General features: G+C 42.9%; 1 protein-coding gene across 1 annotated transcript; it reads right to left on the reverse strand.

The window, feature by feature from the left end:
- Positions 1-12475: 12475 nt before the first annotated feature.
- Positions 12476-13426, reverse strand: LOC123361967 (late histone H2A.2.2-like). The gene has a single exon (XM_045002191.1). It carries the CDS (start codon positions 13025-13027, stop codon positions 12581-12583), a length of 447 nt encoding a protein of 148 aa, XP_044858126.1. The 5' UTR covers positions 13028-13426; the 3' UTR covers positions 12476-12580.
- Positions 13427-14356: the final 930 nt, after the last annotated feature.

Here is a 14356-nt window from a genome sequence, read left to right on the forward strand (position 1 = left end):
CTAAGAACAAAAACATTGGTCATAATTACAGGATGGGGGACTTGATCCAGGGAAGCAGTGACTCTGGAAAAGACTTGGAGGCTAGAGTGGATCAGCTGAACATGAGCTTCTAATGAGATGCTGCAGCCAAAAAGCAGTCCTTAGATGCATAAACAGGGGAAACTCTAGTTACAGGTAGGGAGGTTATATTACCTTTGTATTAGGCTCTGGTGTGACCACTGCTGAAATCATTTGTCCAGTTCTGGTGTCCACAATTCAAGAATGATGTTGATAAGCTGGAAAGGGTTCAGAGAAGAGCCACAAAAATGATTAAATATTTGAAAACATTCCTTCTAGTGGTAGATTCAAGGAGCTCAAGTTGAAAGTCAAAGCTCGACAAATTCAGATTGAAATAAGGTGTACATTTTGAACAGTGAGGATAATTAAAAACTGATACAACTTACTGTAGTAAGATGAGGCCCTGAAACATCAACCAGTGGTATCAGAGGCCTGGTATGAGGCTTGAGGCCTGAACTAAAGTAATGGTCAAGACTTTGCTAACATAAAGCAAAGTTAAACTGTGAGCCAGAGGCAGGCCCTGCTCACAGAAGTTAGAAAGAAGAAGGCTGCTAATTGCATGTACACATATCTAAAAGGTATCAAGTACTAATAGGATGAACATGGGCCAGGATGGCACCAGAATAGCTGGTACGAACACATTCCACAGAGATAATGAGGAACAGGCTGACCCATCCTAGAAGACAGGGTCAAAAAGATAATATGATGGATAGACTTGTTTGTTAGAACCAACATGTACAAGTTGAGAGGCAGCACCTTACTGTGTAGAAGGGTTGTACCTTGCTACGTAGAGGGGTTGCACCTCAATACATCAGGACTGATTTGTAACTTGTTTGTACTTGTGTATAAGAATGCATCCCTGAGTGGATGTCTTTGTCTGACCTAGGGGGCAGTGGAGAGTCCCACCACTGACTAAGCCGGTCCATTGTCATGGGGTACATATTTGTAGTATGTCCTGTAGAGTGTGCGGGGAACTATTATTGTGCTTCATTTGACAATAAATCTGGCCGGGTGCCTTCACTGACTGAGCCGGTCCATTGTCAGGGTCATGGAGGAGTCTCCTTCACTGGCAATTTTAAATCAAGACTCTAAAAAGTATGTGCTAGTTCAAACAGGATATACTTCAGGGAAGTCCTATGCCTGTGTTATGCAGAAGATCAGACAAGAGGATCACAGAGGTCTCTTCTGGTTTTATAATCTCATACTCTATAAATCTGTCGGGGTTCTGTCGGGGGTCATGCATAATGATCCAAAAAAGTTAGAGATGCAAAAGTCATATTAAGTCACCTGCAGCCAGGTGATGAATTGTCTACTACAGTATGGTACAGTTTCTGAGAAGCTATTATGGCAATGGGATATCACAGTGCACAGGGATGGCTGAAGTGGGAGTTGTGTGGGAGCCACTGCGACAGCTGAGCAGGGGTTTTGAGGATCTAAATTTTGGACTTAGGGCATATCTACACTACAAAGTTCAGTTGACTTAATTTAAGTCGACATCCAGCTGCCGCAGTAATTAAGTAGGTCAGGTATTTCCACACCATGTTCATTGTGTCAATGGAGTGCATCCTCACTAGCAGCACTTGCATCGATGCAGAGAGCAGTGTACTGTGGGTAGCTATCCCACAGTGCAACTAGCCACAGGGGGTTTTGACTTCGAACTCCCATGATGAAGTTTCCTCTCTTCCTCCCTACCCTAATATCAATGACAAACAACTCAGTGGTTTTTGCGCTTTTTTTTTTTTATAGCTCAGCTTAGCTGTGTGTAGTCAGAAAAACATGGACCCCTATCAGCTGTGCACTTTTATTGTGAGCATTTCAAACATCTTGTGCCTTATCTTGCAGTATTTCCAGAGCTGAGACAGGAGCCGCTGCGTGCAACATTGCAATGTCCTTCAAGCAGCCCTTCTGCAAGCCATAGAACAAAATAATTCCCGGTTGCTGCTGGCAATCACACTGCAGCTGAACATGGTAGAGTGCTGTTTCTGGTCCCGAGAAACAAGCATTGACTGGTGGAATCACATCATTATGTGGCTATGGGATGATGAGCAGTGGCTGCAGAACTTTCGAATGCAGAAGGCCACTTTCCAGAAACTGTGTGCAGAGCTTTCCCCAGCCCTGAAGTGCAGCAATACTAAAATGAGACCCACTCTGATATTGGAGAAGTGAGTGGTGATTGCTCTATGGAAGCTTGCAATGCCAGACTGCTATTGGCCAGTGGCAAATCAATTCAGAGTTGATAAATCCACTGTGGGAGCTGTTGTTATCCAAGTTTTCAGGGCCATTAATCAACTTCTGATAAGCAGTGCAGTGATTCTGGGAAATGTGCAGGACATAGCAAATGGTTTTGCCAAGATGGAGGTCCCTTACTGTGGTGGGGCTATCCATGGCATGCATATCCCTATCTTGGCACCAGACCACCTTGCCAAAGAGTACATAAACCAAAAGGGACACTTTTCAATGGTGTTGCAAGTGCTGGTGGATTACAGGGGGCGTTTCACCAACATCAATGTGGGATGGTCAGGAAAGGTGCATGATCCACACATCTTTAAGAGCGCTGGTCTGTTCAGAAATTTGCAATTGGGGAATTTATTTCCGGATCTCAAAATAACCATTGATGATGTTGAAATGCCAATAGTGATTCTGGGAGACCCAGCCTATCCCTTTCCCCCATGGCTCATGAAGCCATACACCGGCCACCTGAACAGCAGTAAGGAGCATATCCACAACAGGCTGAGCAAGTGCAGAATGGTGGTGGAAAATGCCTTTAGACATTTAAAGGGTCACTGGCATCGTTTGCTTACTTGGTTAGCAAATACCTAGTAATACCCTTATTGTTATCACTGCCTGATGTGTGCTCCATAATATTTGTGAGGCAAAGGGAGAGAAGTTTCTGCAGGGGTGGGGTGTGGAGGCAGATAGGTTGGCAGCTAAGTCTGAGCAGCCAGATACCATGGCAATAAGAAGAGCCCAGTGAGGAGCGCTGCATCTCTGGGAGGCTTTGAAAACCCATTTCAGTAATAAGACACAGTAATATGTGCCACGTATCTGTGTTGTGCCTTCCCATAACATCCCCTCCATTGCATCAGTTTCCCTGTATTAACCCCCGCCCCTGCACCCAACCCCCATGCTTGGAATAAAGAGTATTTTATTATCAAAATATTGACCTTTATTGCACAAACATAAAGAAACTGAAAAACCAGGAAAATAATTGAATCTTGGGCAAATGGTGCTATAATATTGGGAGGGGAGAAACCAAGTCAGCTTGTCTGGATAAGCACAGAAGTTTTGCCCATCGAAGGTCTTCGAATGACTGCCTTTTGTTCTTAGTACCCTCTCCCGGTGTGGAGTGGAATGGATACTGCACCTTACCCCTTCCCCACTTCCTGAAAGGTTTGCAGAGGGGGAATGGGAATAGGGTGATGTTTGCAGGCCATTCCGCAGGGGCTACAAAGGGAGTCTAGCCTCAAGCTGTTTTTCTTGAAGCTCAACCAGAAGCCTCAACATGTCTGATTAGTCCTTCATAATCTGCAGCATCTCATCCTGTGTGGCACGCTCATGCTCCTGGAACATTCTCCTGCTCTCCATGTCCATGTCCAGTTTTTCAGACAATGAAATCCTCCAGGCTCTTAGCCCATCTCAGCTGCCCAGGAGGTGTTCATTATGTCACTGAACATGTCATCCTGTGTCCTCTTTTTCCATCTTCTGACCTGTAAAAGTGTGGAAGCTGTGCTTAAGTCCAAGCTTTTCACTGTAAGGTATGCAAAGCACAAGGCAATCATTGTCAGCACATACCCTGGGTCTAGTGCAAGGTTGCTGTTTAAAAAAAACACTTCCCTTATTATACTCAAGTGCAAGCCAGAACATAATCAGAATCCCTAGCTATTCAATGAACCTGCTTGCTGTTCCTGTCATGGTGAGTATGGTCCTGCAGCATGGACAATGGGCTTTGTACTGCAACTTGTAGTAAATCCACATTGGGAGCACAGGTGGGCAGGTGGACACTACCCCCTCTGCCTAACAACATGGAACTTGCTTTGAGACCAGGGACCAGCATTAAGTCTCCCAAATTGCTGTCTTTGTCCGAGGCAACTACAGGATGGGCAAGAGGGTTTGGGGCCACAAGAGAACACAGGAAGCCCACCCACCACTTTCCTTAATGGTGCTGGTAGTAGTCACCCTGGACTTGCAGAATCCACTGGCATCTTAGGGAAACTGGTTGAGGGACCCAGAAATTGTCCTACCATGGTGGAAGACCTTCTGCAAAGAGTTGCATAGTTCCTTCATGAAAGTTTCCTAGAGATCTCCATGGAGGATTCCTGCACCATCCCTGTTCACATAAACAGTCTTTTCCAGAGGTCCACCCTCTGCATAGCTGGAGCAGCCCCTGGGAAGCAGATACCCACTGCACCTCAATTTTTCTTCAGATAAAACATAAAATATGAGAGCATGTTACCCCTACAGTTTGATTGGCATTGCATACTTACCAGAGTTGACTTCCCTCCGGTATTGTGCTTGGCCACCATGCTGTTTTGTGACTGGCTAGACTGCTCCAGGGTTAAAAATAGCTTCTGGCTCTCAGGGAGAATGGATCCTTTGCTTGCCTGTCTCCCATTCTCCTCCTCTTCCTCCACAGTGTCCTCCTCTTTGTTGCCTGAGGTAGCCAAGGACTCAGACTTCTGGGAGGTATCTATACTGCATTTGGGGATAGTGGTGGGGTTGCTGCTGAAATTATAGAAGCAGCATGTCTGTGGTGCAAAACCAGAATGACTGTTCATTTCCCTTCTCTTCTAGTTCGCCTGTCAAAGTTCTTTCATTTTCACATGGCACTGCTGCATTTCTCTGGTGTAGCCCTTGTCCCTCATGTCTTGCGTGGTCTTTTTGTAGATGTCCATGTTTCTTCAGCTGGATCAGAGCTGTGCCTGCACAGACACTTCTCCCCACAAACCAATAAGTCCCACCACCTCCTGTGTACTACACACTGGCGCGTGTTTGGGGCATTGAGTCACCAAGATCAGCTGGCCTGTTGAGCTCTCCACGCTGATCAAACAGGAAATGGGAATTCAAAAGATCCTGGTGCTTTAACAGCGGGAGGGGCTGTTCTCTGTGTACCTGGCTGCTGGGCAGTGGAGTTGAAAACTATCACCAGAGCAGTCACAGTGGAGCATTGCGGGACACCTTTTGGGGCCAATTCAGTCAACTTACACAATGCTTCATCTACGCTGCCTCTTTGTTGACCCATCAACATAAAATGAAGCACTAAGCCTCTCATGGAGGTGGAGTAATTAAGTCTACGTACCAGGCAAGTTAGGTCAGTGGAAGTGTAGACACATACATTATTAGGTCGACGCAGGTGGCTTCTGTTGACCCAAGTTTGTAGTCTAGATAAGGCCTAAGAAGCCTAATGTGACAGTTAGGTACCTAACTCCTTTTGTGGATCTAGCCCTTTGTATCACCCAGTAAACACCACAGTTTCTTTCATAAACTTATTAGCAGATTTTTCTTCTTCTTCTTCTTCTTCTTCTTCTTCTTCTTGCAAACCCTGTTTCAGTTATATAATCAATCTCTCTCCCTCCAAATACTGGAATTTTGTTCCTAAACACAGAAACAAACAAGGAAGGAAATTCAAAAAGAAACTGAGGGCATGGAGGAGCTAAATACAAAAAAGCAGAAAAAAGGGCTACTGGGCTTATAACTGACCCAGTATTTGAATATAAATTGACCAAATGTTGTAAATTATAGGTGGTGCTGGTAGCACAGCCTATTATTAAAGTTGTTTGATACTTGCAATTATAAGACCTTGTTGTCAGTTGTCCATAACTTTGCCAAACTTTAACCATTTGGTCTGAAGTTCTCCATTTTTGTTGTCTGTTTCAGACTGATTATAACTTCTTATAGCCCTTCAGGTTTTCTTATCTTCAGCACACTGACTCCCTGATAATGCCCAGCACTGCTTTTATCATTTCACTTTATTTCAATGATGGAGCCCTGCACAGGGTCAATGGAGAGCCACCAGTCCCAGCAGTACCTCTGTGCTGATGTGAAGAGATGTGAGGATGTGACTTCCTGCTTCTTGGCTAATGGCTGCTGCTCTCCTAATATGTCTGGAGACAAAGGCCTTAGACCTCACAATATGGTTACAGGAAACAGGGCCGGTGCAACCATTTAGGCGACCTAGGCTATCACCTAGGGCGCTGGCATTTGTGGGGCGCCATTTTCTTTGGCAGCGACCGCAGCGGCCGGATCTTCTGCCGGTCGCCGCCGGCATTTAGGCGGAGGGAGCTGGGCAGGGGAGTGCTGGGAGGGCCACCTGCAGCAAGTAAGGTGTGGGGGCGGCATGCAGGGGAACTCCCCACCCCAGCTCACCCCTGCCCTGCCTCCTCCCCAAGCACGCCATGGCTGCTTCACTTCTCCCGCCTCCCAGGCTTGTGGAGCCTAAAGGGTGCGTGTGTGCCAATCAGCTTAGGAGCCGCAAGCCTCGGAGGTGGGAGAAGTGAAGCAGCCACGGCATGCTCAGGGTGCTCGTGCGTGGAGCAGGGGTGAGCTGGGGCGGGGGGGGGGCCTCAGGGCGGAGGGTGAGGAGCTGCTGCAAGGGGGGGCAAATCAGGGCGGGGGGGAGCTGCCATGGGGGGGGCGCCTCAGGGCGGAGGGGGGGAGCTGCCATGGGGGGGCACCTGAGGGTAGAGGCGCGGGGAGGGGAGGGCACTAGGTGGAAGTTTTGCATAGGGCACGAAACATCCTTGCTCCGGCCCTGTCAGGAAAAGGCCTTATCCTTACACTTGGGCTGTCAGGCTGGGTAGCTGGGGCTTGGGCTGTCAGCCCCTCACATGGCAGGACTACTTCTCTCAGACCCACACATTAATTACTGTAATATACTTGCAGCAAAAATGTCTAGTTTTAAAACAAATAGCAGGCATAGCATAATACGTGGGTGTTTATATTGTTTCAGCATTTTTTTCTTAAACAAATAGGTCTTCTCTGGCTTTCTCAAATTACCAAAATTAATAAAATTATTACCTTTCTGTGAATTTCTATGTCTTCTGCAAGTCAGCTGCAATTATTTGATAAGGCTGGTGCTTAACATATTCGTATCATTTCTTCTCTAAAACATTCAGGGTTTATTAGTCAGTTAAACAAATCTTGGTGACCTCTTATAAGACAGTGCATGCGCTAGCAAAATGTCTGGTTCCTCCACAGTTGAATGAGTTTTTTCACCCTGGTGATGCTTTAAAACATAGAGATGAGCAGTATTAAATATTTAATCAAATGTTATCAGTAAATAGCCACCAAAGGTTTTTAATACCCATAATAGCTATTTAAGATAATTAACAGATTGATTAATTTTACAGATTTTCTTCCATGCCTTCACTTTTATAAAATCACATTTGGGATTTTAGGGAGTATTGATCTAATATTAGCTCGGGTCACTCTGAGTCTCTCAGGTGAGCATTGGATTGTGTTTGTTTTGCAAATGTGCACCGGTATCTCAGTAACTTTTCCATGATTATATTGGTCTTATTCTCTTAGGAACCTCATAATCATTGACATTATGGGCCAGAACCTCAGCAACTCTCTATGCTTGTACACTGTTTAGGTAGAACAACGCAGATGAAAAGTTGTCTCAAACAACCACTGGGAGATTTTTCTTGCATATGGAAATCCATGTGTGGTGTGGAGCCAGTATAACCAGTGCAGATTTATTAACTACAGAAAGATAGATTTTTAAGTGATTAGAAGTAATAAGGTCAAAGTTGGTTACTTAAGAAATAAAAGTGAAATCACAATCTGAGTTCTATAAAATGGACAAGATTTGAATCAAGCGGTGTCTCGCCCTGATGATATAGTTCCTTCATACACAGTCTGGGATTCCTCTTTGCAGTCTGGGACCACATCCCCTGTTCAAAGTCTTTGTTTTGCAGATGTGATTCCAGGTGTTGAGATGTGAGGGGAGTGAGGACAAATGATGATGCCACTTCCCTGCCTTTATAGGTTCTTCCAGCTTGCTGGAAAGATCTTTTGCTATAATGTGGCTCAAGTGACCTCCATTGTCTATGTGCTCTCTCTGAGAAGTCGCAATTATATACAGTTCCTGGGGCAGTCCTTTGAGTGTGCATTCCCCTTAATGAACCATCAACACATCTTGATCCTCCATTGTTGCACCTGAAAGGCTGGTTGTGAGTGTTCCCAACCTTACAGGACATTCAATAACACACACATAGCAAAACTTCACTACTTCACATACAATGATAGCAAATACAATCTAACAAGATATTAATATTCAACAGATCAAGACTTTTAAAATGATACCTCACCAGACATACTTTTTACAAAACAGATCATAAGTATATCACCATGGTAAATATGGGGGTACCAAGATGTTGCTTTGGGGTACAGATTGTCACATCAACCTAAACCTCTCTTGCTCCCAATGCTTCTTGTCCTATTCTCAGAGAGTAATGAGAACAAGATTTCACTCTCTTTCTTGTAATAACATTTTATGTACTTGAAAACTGTTATGTTCCCCCCTCAGTCTTCTCTTCTCCAGACTAAACAAACCCAATTTTTTTTCAATGTTTCCTCATTGGTCATGTTTGCTATACCTTTAATCATGTTTTTTGCTCTCTGAACTTTCTCCAGTTTGTCCACATTGTTCCTGAAATGTGGTGCCCAGATTTGGTCACAATATTCCAGCTGAGGCTTTATCAGGAAGACAACTGGCATGGAAATTTTCATACTGAATGTTTTAAAATTTGGCACACTTCTAAGCAACCTGAAAACAGGGCATCCTTAACTATAGGTGTTAAGAGCCCTGCCTTGTAATACTATACAATTATTTTGGTTGCCATGGGGCCCATGTTTTTTTAATTTCCTCATATTTGTACATTTATAAACTCAAGCAAAGGGACAGGTCATGAAGTACTGAGCACCTGCAGTTACCATTGACTTCAAAGTAGTCTTTCCTTAATGGGACTTCTGTAAACAAATGTTGGAAGTCAATAGGACTACTCACTTGGATATATCAGGCCCTAAATGCTCAGCATATGTCAGGATTTGGAACATGGCTTGTTGCAGTGAATACTGAACTAATTTAACAAAGTTACATTACATGCAATAAATCCACACACACATACCCAAAACCCCCAAAATAATAATGGCTCCAATAAGTAAAATTCTAAATCTTATGTACTAGTCATCTGTAGCTATTTGTGATGGGAAAGGTCCCGGCCTTTATAACAAATATAGCAGCAAATATAACTTTGCCAAGGTAGGAGAAATAAGACAGCACTGTCAAAAAGTAGGGCAGACAGACGTAGATGGAATGCTGAAAAGTATGTCACTTCTACTAAATTTAAGCCACTTACATAAAAGCTGAATAGGTATTCAGTCTAGTTACAAGTAATTGTCACTATGTTCAGAAAGAATCTGTCCTTGATATAAAGAGAGAGTGAATTGTCTGTAATTCTTTAAATGGAAGATGAAGAGACCCAACATTTAGACTTTGGCCTAACTTAAATTATCGAAAATACTATGCCTGATCCTCAGCCGGTTTAAATTGGGATTGCTCCACTGAGGCCAGCATAGCTATGCAGATTTAACCCATCTGAGGATCTGGCTCACATTTAAATCAGGTTGGCTGATTGTGTTATAACATACTTTAGTCAGCTTGTGTGAAAATGACCAACCCCACGTTGAAACTGAGTTTAAAATGTTCTTCTATCAGGACAGACACAAGACACAGCAGAAAACATATTGTTAAATCCATTCGTAACTGTTTGGACTCATCTACACTGGCTGTGCAACCTGTGTTATAATCCAGTCCAGTGACAGGTTTTTTTTTTGTCCCATATGAAAATGGAAATATGTACTTTCGGTCAAAGTGATGTTCACTTTAAATGAAAGAAAACAATAAAAAGAACAAACATAATGTCTCCATGAGAAAGCAGAGTGTGTGTGTCTTTTCTGTAACAGGCAGCAGCAACTCTCAGAATGAAATGGTTGATACCTCCGCTTATAGGCAGAATTCTGAAGGAATTTAAGGTTGCAGTACAGAGAAGACAAAATCATCACAGTTACATGGCCACACACACATTGTAAAAAGTTTCAACTAGCCTTTAACAGTTAAACACAATTATTTTAATCTTTTAGTTGGGCCATTATCTTACATGATGTGGACTTTAAGGAACTTTCATGTGGTTCTTGCTAAAGCTGTCATAAGGGAGAAAAAAATGTCAATAAATTACAGAATAAATATTTATTTTCATTCATTTTATCTCTTTTCTTTTGTTCTGTGCTACATCTCTATTCCTCTCTCACCACTTAGATTTCTCATTGGTGTCTCCTTGGGAGCAGGAAATCTGTACTCTTGTGGCTGAATTTAGTAGTGTAGGAGTAAGGAAGATATATCTGTGCTAGGTGCTGCCCCGCAAAGCATAGCATAACAATAGGTTACATATATAACAATAGTCAGGCTTTATCTTGTGACAGTAATGGATTTAATGCTTCCATGATGATCTGTCTGTCATCCAGGTGTAACCCCCTTTTCCTTCCGAGGATACTCTAGAGCAGGGAACCTGTTGCCTGGGTGCCTTAAGTCATTAAGGATAATGAAGATCCCTAACTAAGATGGCAAATTAGGTTGGAATCCTCTAGACACTCCCGTGCAAGTAGTGCTATTGCTCATTTGAATATTTATAGTTGAAGGTGTCTCCACCTGAACTGGCACTGTATATGCCTGTGGGTGTACCTCGGTTACTTTCAGGAACAAAAATATAAATAATGGATCTTATATGGGCAATATTCACCTAAAATAGAAACAACACAATTTTACTTAAAAGTTATCCTAGCAACGTACAATGGAAAATGCAACAGATTAATATAGATTAAGTTGTTAAAACTGTACCAGGTTAGTACGTGGCACTGCAATAGTTCCACTAATGGCTGAAGCTTTCAGCTGCAACATACATCTAACCAACACTCTTAGCAACATACACAGATCTAACCCATCCCCGACTGTACACTCTTCCTTAAGTTTATAGTTCTGAGTCCTCTCTTGCATTGGCATGCTGGCAAGCAGGAGTTCAGGCCCGCACTCTGTAAGTGTGGCAAAGGCAGTCCAGATGAAACAAAAAGGAGTGAGGCAATTTTGTGTTGTGATCACCTTAGTTTGCACAGTACTAGCTGTTAATAACAGTTGTTGTGTCAGAAAGCAATAGCCCCTGATTGTTATAATACAATGAATCCCCATTTTTTCTTAGACTTCATGCAGCCACACTTAATCTTAACACTGCATCTTCAACCAGAGAGCAAAGCCCCAGGGGTAAATCACTCTTTCCTCAACCGCCTGTGAGCCAAATTCAAAACTGCTACACCAATGACAGTCTCCAGCTTCCACTCTTGATGCCTAGCTGAGGAGAAGGAATCCATGAGCGAGAGCTCAGCACTAACAACTCGTCATCTGCACTGTAGTCTTATCCCTGGTTGTGTGTCTTCAACCAACTCAACAACAGGGCTCCGTCACAGCTTTCCCTTGGCCCAGACCCCAACAGGAGCAGCAGGTTTCAGTTCTAGCTCCTAGTCCAAAATGGAGCCCAACATCGTCTGTGCTGCTGCAGCAGGCTCCCCACCAGGAAGCTCATTCCAGTTTCAGAAGGTGCCTAGCACTGCACCATGGGTTTTACAATCTGTCAAACCCAGCAGACAATACGTATGGGTCTATAAGGTTTTCATCAAGAACCACAATAGATCCAAAATAGCATCTTTAATTGGAAGAATGCCCTAAATATTCCCAAATGCTTACCCCAAAATATATCTTTGTGTATCACTTCCCAAAATCTTCTAAGATTATGTCTAGTGTCTTTCTAAAGTCCCATCTTTAAAAATAAATATTTCACTTAGTTTTTCTCCTCCTTCAAAGGTTTGTCTCAAATTTCCAATAAAATTAGTAAAGTTTATTTTAATATCCTAGATGCTAACTTTATTGGGCCTGATTTTGATCTCACAGTGGCATACTGAGAGAATAACTCCAGTGAATTCAATGAGTTTACACCAGAATAAGAGAGAGAAGAACCAGAGGCAAACCTATTACCCTATTTCGGTACTTCTTTAGTGATCCCAAGACAAGTTTATTCTCTTCCAGATCTTCAACAAAACCTGCAGTAGATCCAAAGCAGCTTCACTGACTGCAAGAACAGGCCCAACTTTCCCAACTGTCAACACAAACCTACTTCTATTGGAATCATTTCCCAGGGACATATTATGTAATTTCTTCTGTGTCTATATATTGTAATGAAATGCCTGAGTGCTACACTTTTTGGATTTTATATCACAGCCTCTGTGTCACTTCCTAACTAATTGAATTTTCCCTTATAATGTTAACAATATAACCAAGGAAATAAATTCACAAAAGAAGACCTGGCATTTTAACTGCTTTTATTAGACCATACTGGTGCATTTGAAAAGAGCCTTGCAATCAAGTTAATGTCATTTCTCCCAAATCTGGGGTCGCAATCTTCCTTTTGCTCTGTTCTCATTTAACAGGGACAGGAGCAGGGGCAATCCTTCTCTTGATGGCTCTCCTGCCATTCCTCTTCTTGGAAGGTAAAATCACAGGCTGATTTAAGGGCAGGACCCCGCCCTGAGAGATGGTGACACCTCCCAGCAGTTTCTTGAGCTCTGAGTCGCTGTGGATGGGCAGCTGCAAGTGCCGTGGGGAAATCCGATGCTTCTTGCTGCGTGCAGCGACTTCCCCAGCAATATCCACAATCTCGTGAGTCAGGTATTGAAGCACCGCGGCCATATATACTGGGGCTCCAGCTCCAACACGGTCTGCAAACTGTCCTTTGCGGAGCAGTCTGTCTATGCGACTGACAGAGAACAGTAGCCCAGCCCGGGAAGAGCGGGTGATTTTGGCCTTAGCCTCCTTTGCGTTTGAGGTCTCACCAGAGTGCTCAGACTCAGACTCAGTCTCAGACATGTTGCAGACTTCTGCTGTTCCAGCAACACTTGGCTTGACTTTGTTGGTTTTCTTTTGTTTGCTCTGCTTGGTTTACCTGAGTCTTTACTCAGGAGTTGGCCTGCCTAGCTTTTCTCTTTACTTGCTTGGCTTCAGTGGATGTTTCCTTGCTTGGCTCCACTTGCCTGTGTCTTTCTTTGCTTGGCTCGCCTGACTCTCTTTCCTTCTATTTCTGGCTCTGTTCACTTGGTTTTCTCTCTCTTATTTTGCCTTCTTTGATTTCTTCCTTGCCTGGCCTGATTATGACTGGCCTGACAAAGTGTGGCTTGGTTAAGCCACCTCTTGAAATCACCACAGTTATGTACTGACCCTGTCTGAGCCTACAACCTTTTATAACCTCAGTGCAGACAGAGAAAACTTACTTTCTGATTGGCTGTCTGAGAACCAATGGGCAGCTACTTCATTTGTTACCCAAGCCAGAGGGGATAGGTCATCCTTTTATGACATCATTCCCATTGATTCTCCCTTTGTATTGGATTTTTAGTCAGTGATATCTGCTATTAGCAAAACTCAGGGTATAAAACTGTTTTAATTTCCTGTATTATTAACTTGTTTTTAATCTTTGAAATTATCGAATAGCCCCCAAGCAAAGAGGAAGCTACCAATTTCCATCAGAAAGTAAAGCACTTTCCTAAGCAGAAACACCAAGGACAGCAGCCCAATTTATTACGAACTCCAAAAGCATAGCAGTCTGGTCTATGTTTTTCCTCTCATAACTTCCCTCCAAACAGCCACAAATTCAAATCCTTCCTACTACCCTAAAAATAATATGTTTCCTCTCTCATCAAACATATACAACCTCCCAAAATCATATAGATCTAAAAAATTCCTTGCAATGCCTTCTGAAGTTAAATGGTAGCAGAGATACTGGCGTATAGTTAAGTGGTAGCGGAGATACTATCTTATAATATATGTACTGTTTTATATATATATATGATCATATTCTGCTCTTTGATGCATGGGTGTAAATCAACAATAAGGCTAGGCAATTTTTTTTTCAGCAAATAGTTTTATTTGTTGAAAAAAATGCAGTTTTGGGCCAACCAAAGCTGTTTATGAATTCAGGGCAAATTTATTGAACAAAATTTGACAGGGAAAAAAAAGAGTGAAAAAAATCTTGAAAAAGTCATTTCTGACTTTTTTCAAAATGATGTTTTGTTTAGAAATGTATTTCCCATTAAAAAACAAACACCCACACCCCCAAAGTGTAAAAAACTCCCCAAAATGAAACAAAATATTTCATTGTGGGTAGAACAACCTTTTCCTTTAACCAGAAACAACATTTCATTT

The sequence above is a fragment of the Mauremys mutica genome, chromosome 1, assembly GCF_020497125.1.
Source record: "Mauremys mutica isolate MM-2020 ecotype Southern chromosome 1, ASM2049712v1, whole genome shotgun sequence".
NCBI lineage: Eukaryota > Metazoa > Chordata > Testudines > Geoemydidae > Mauremys > Mauremys mutica.

Bases quoted from the DNA above. Each gene is read 5' to 3' on its own strand.
- LOC123361967 (XM_045002191.1), bottom strand. From the start codon at position 13,027: ATGTCTGAGACTGAGTCTGAGTCTGAGCACTCTGGTGAGACCTCAAAC.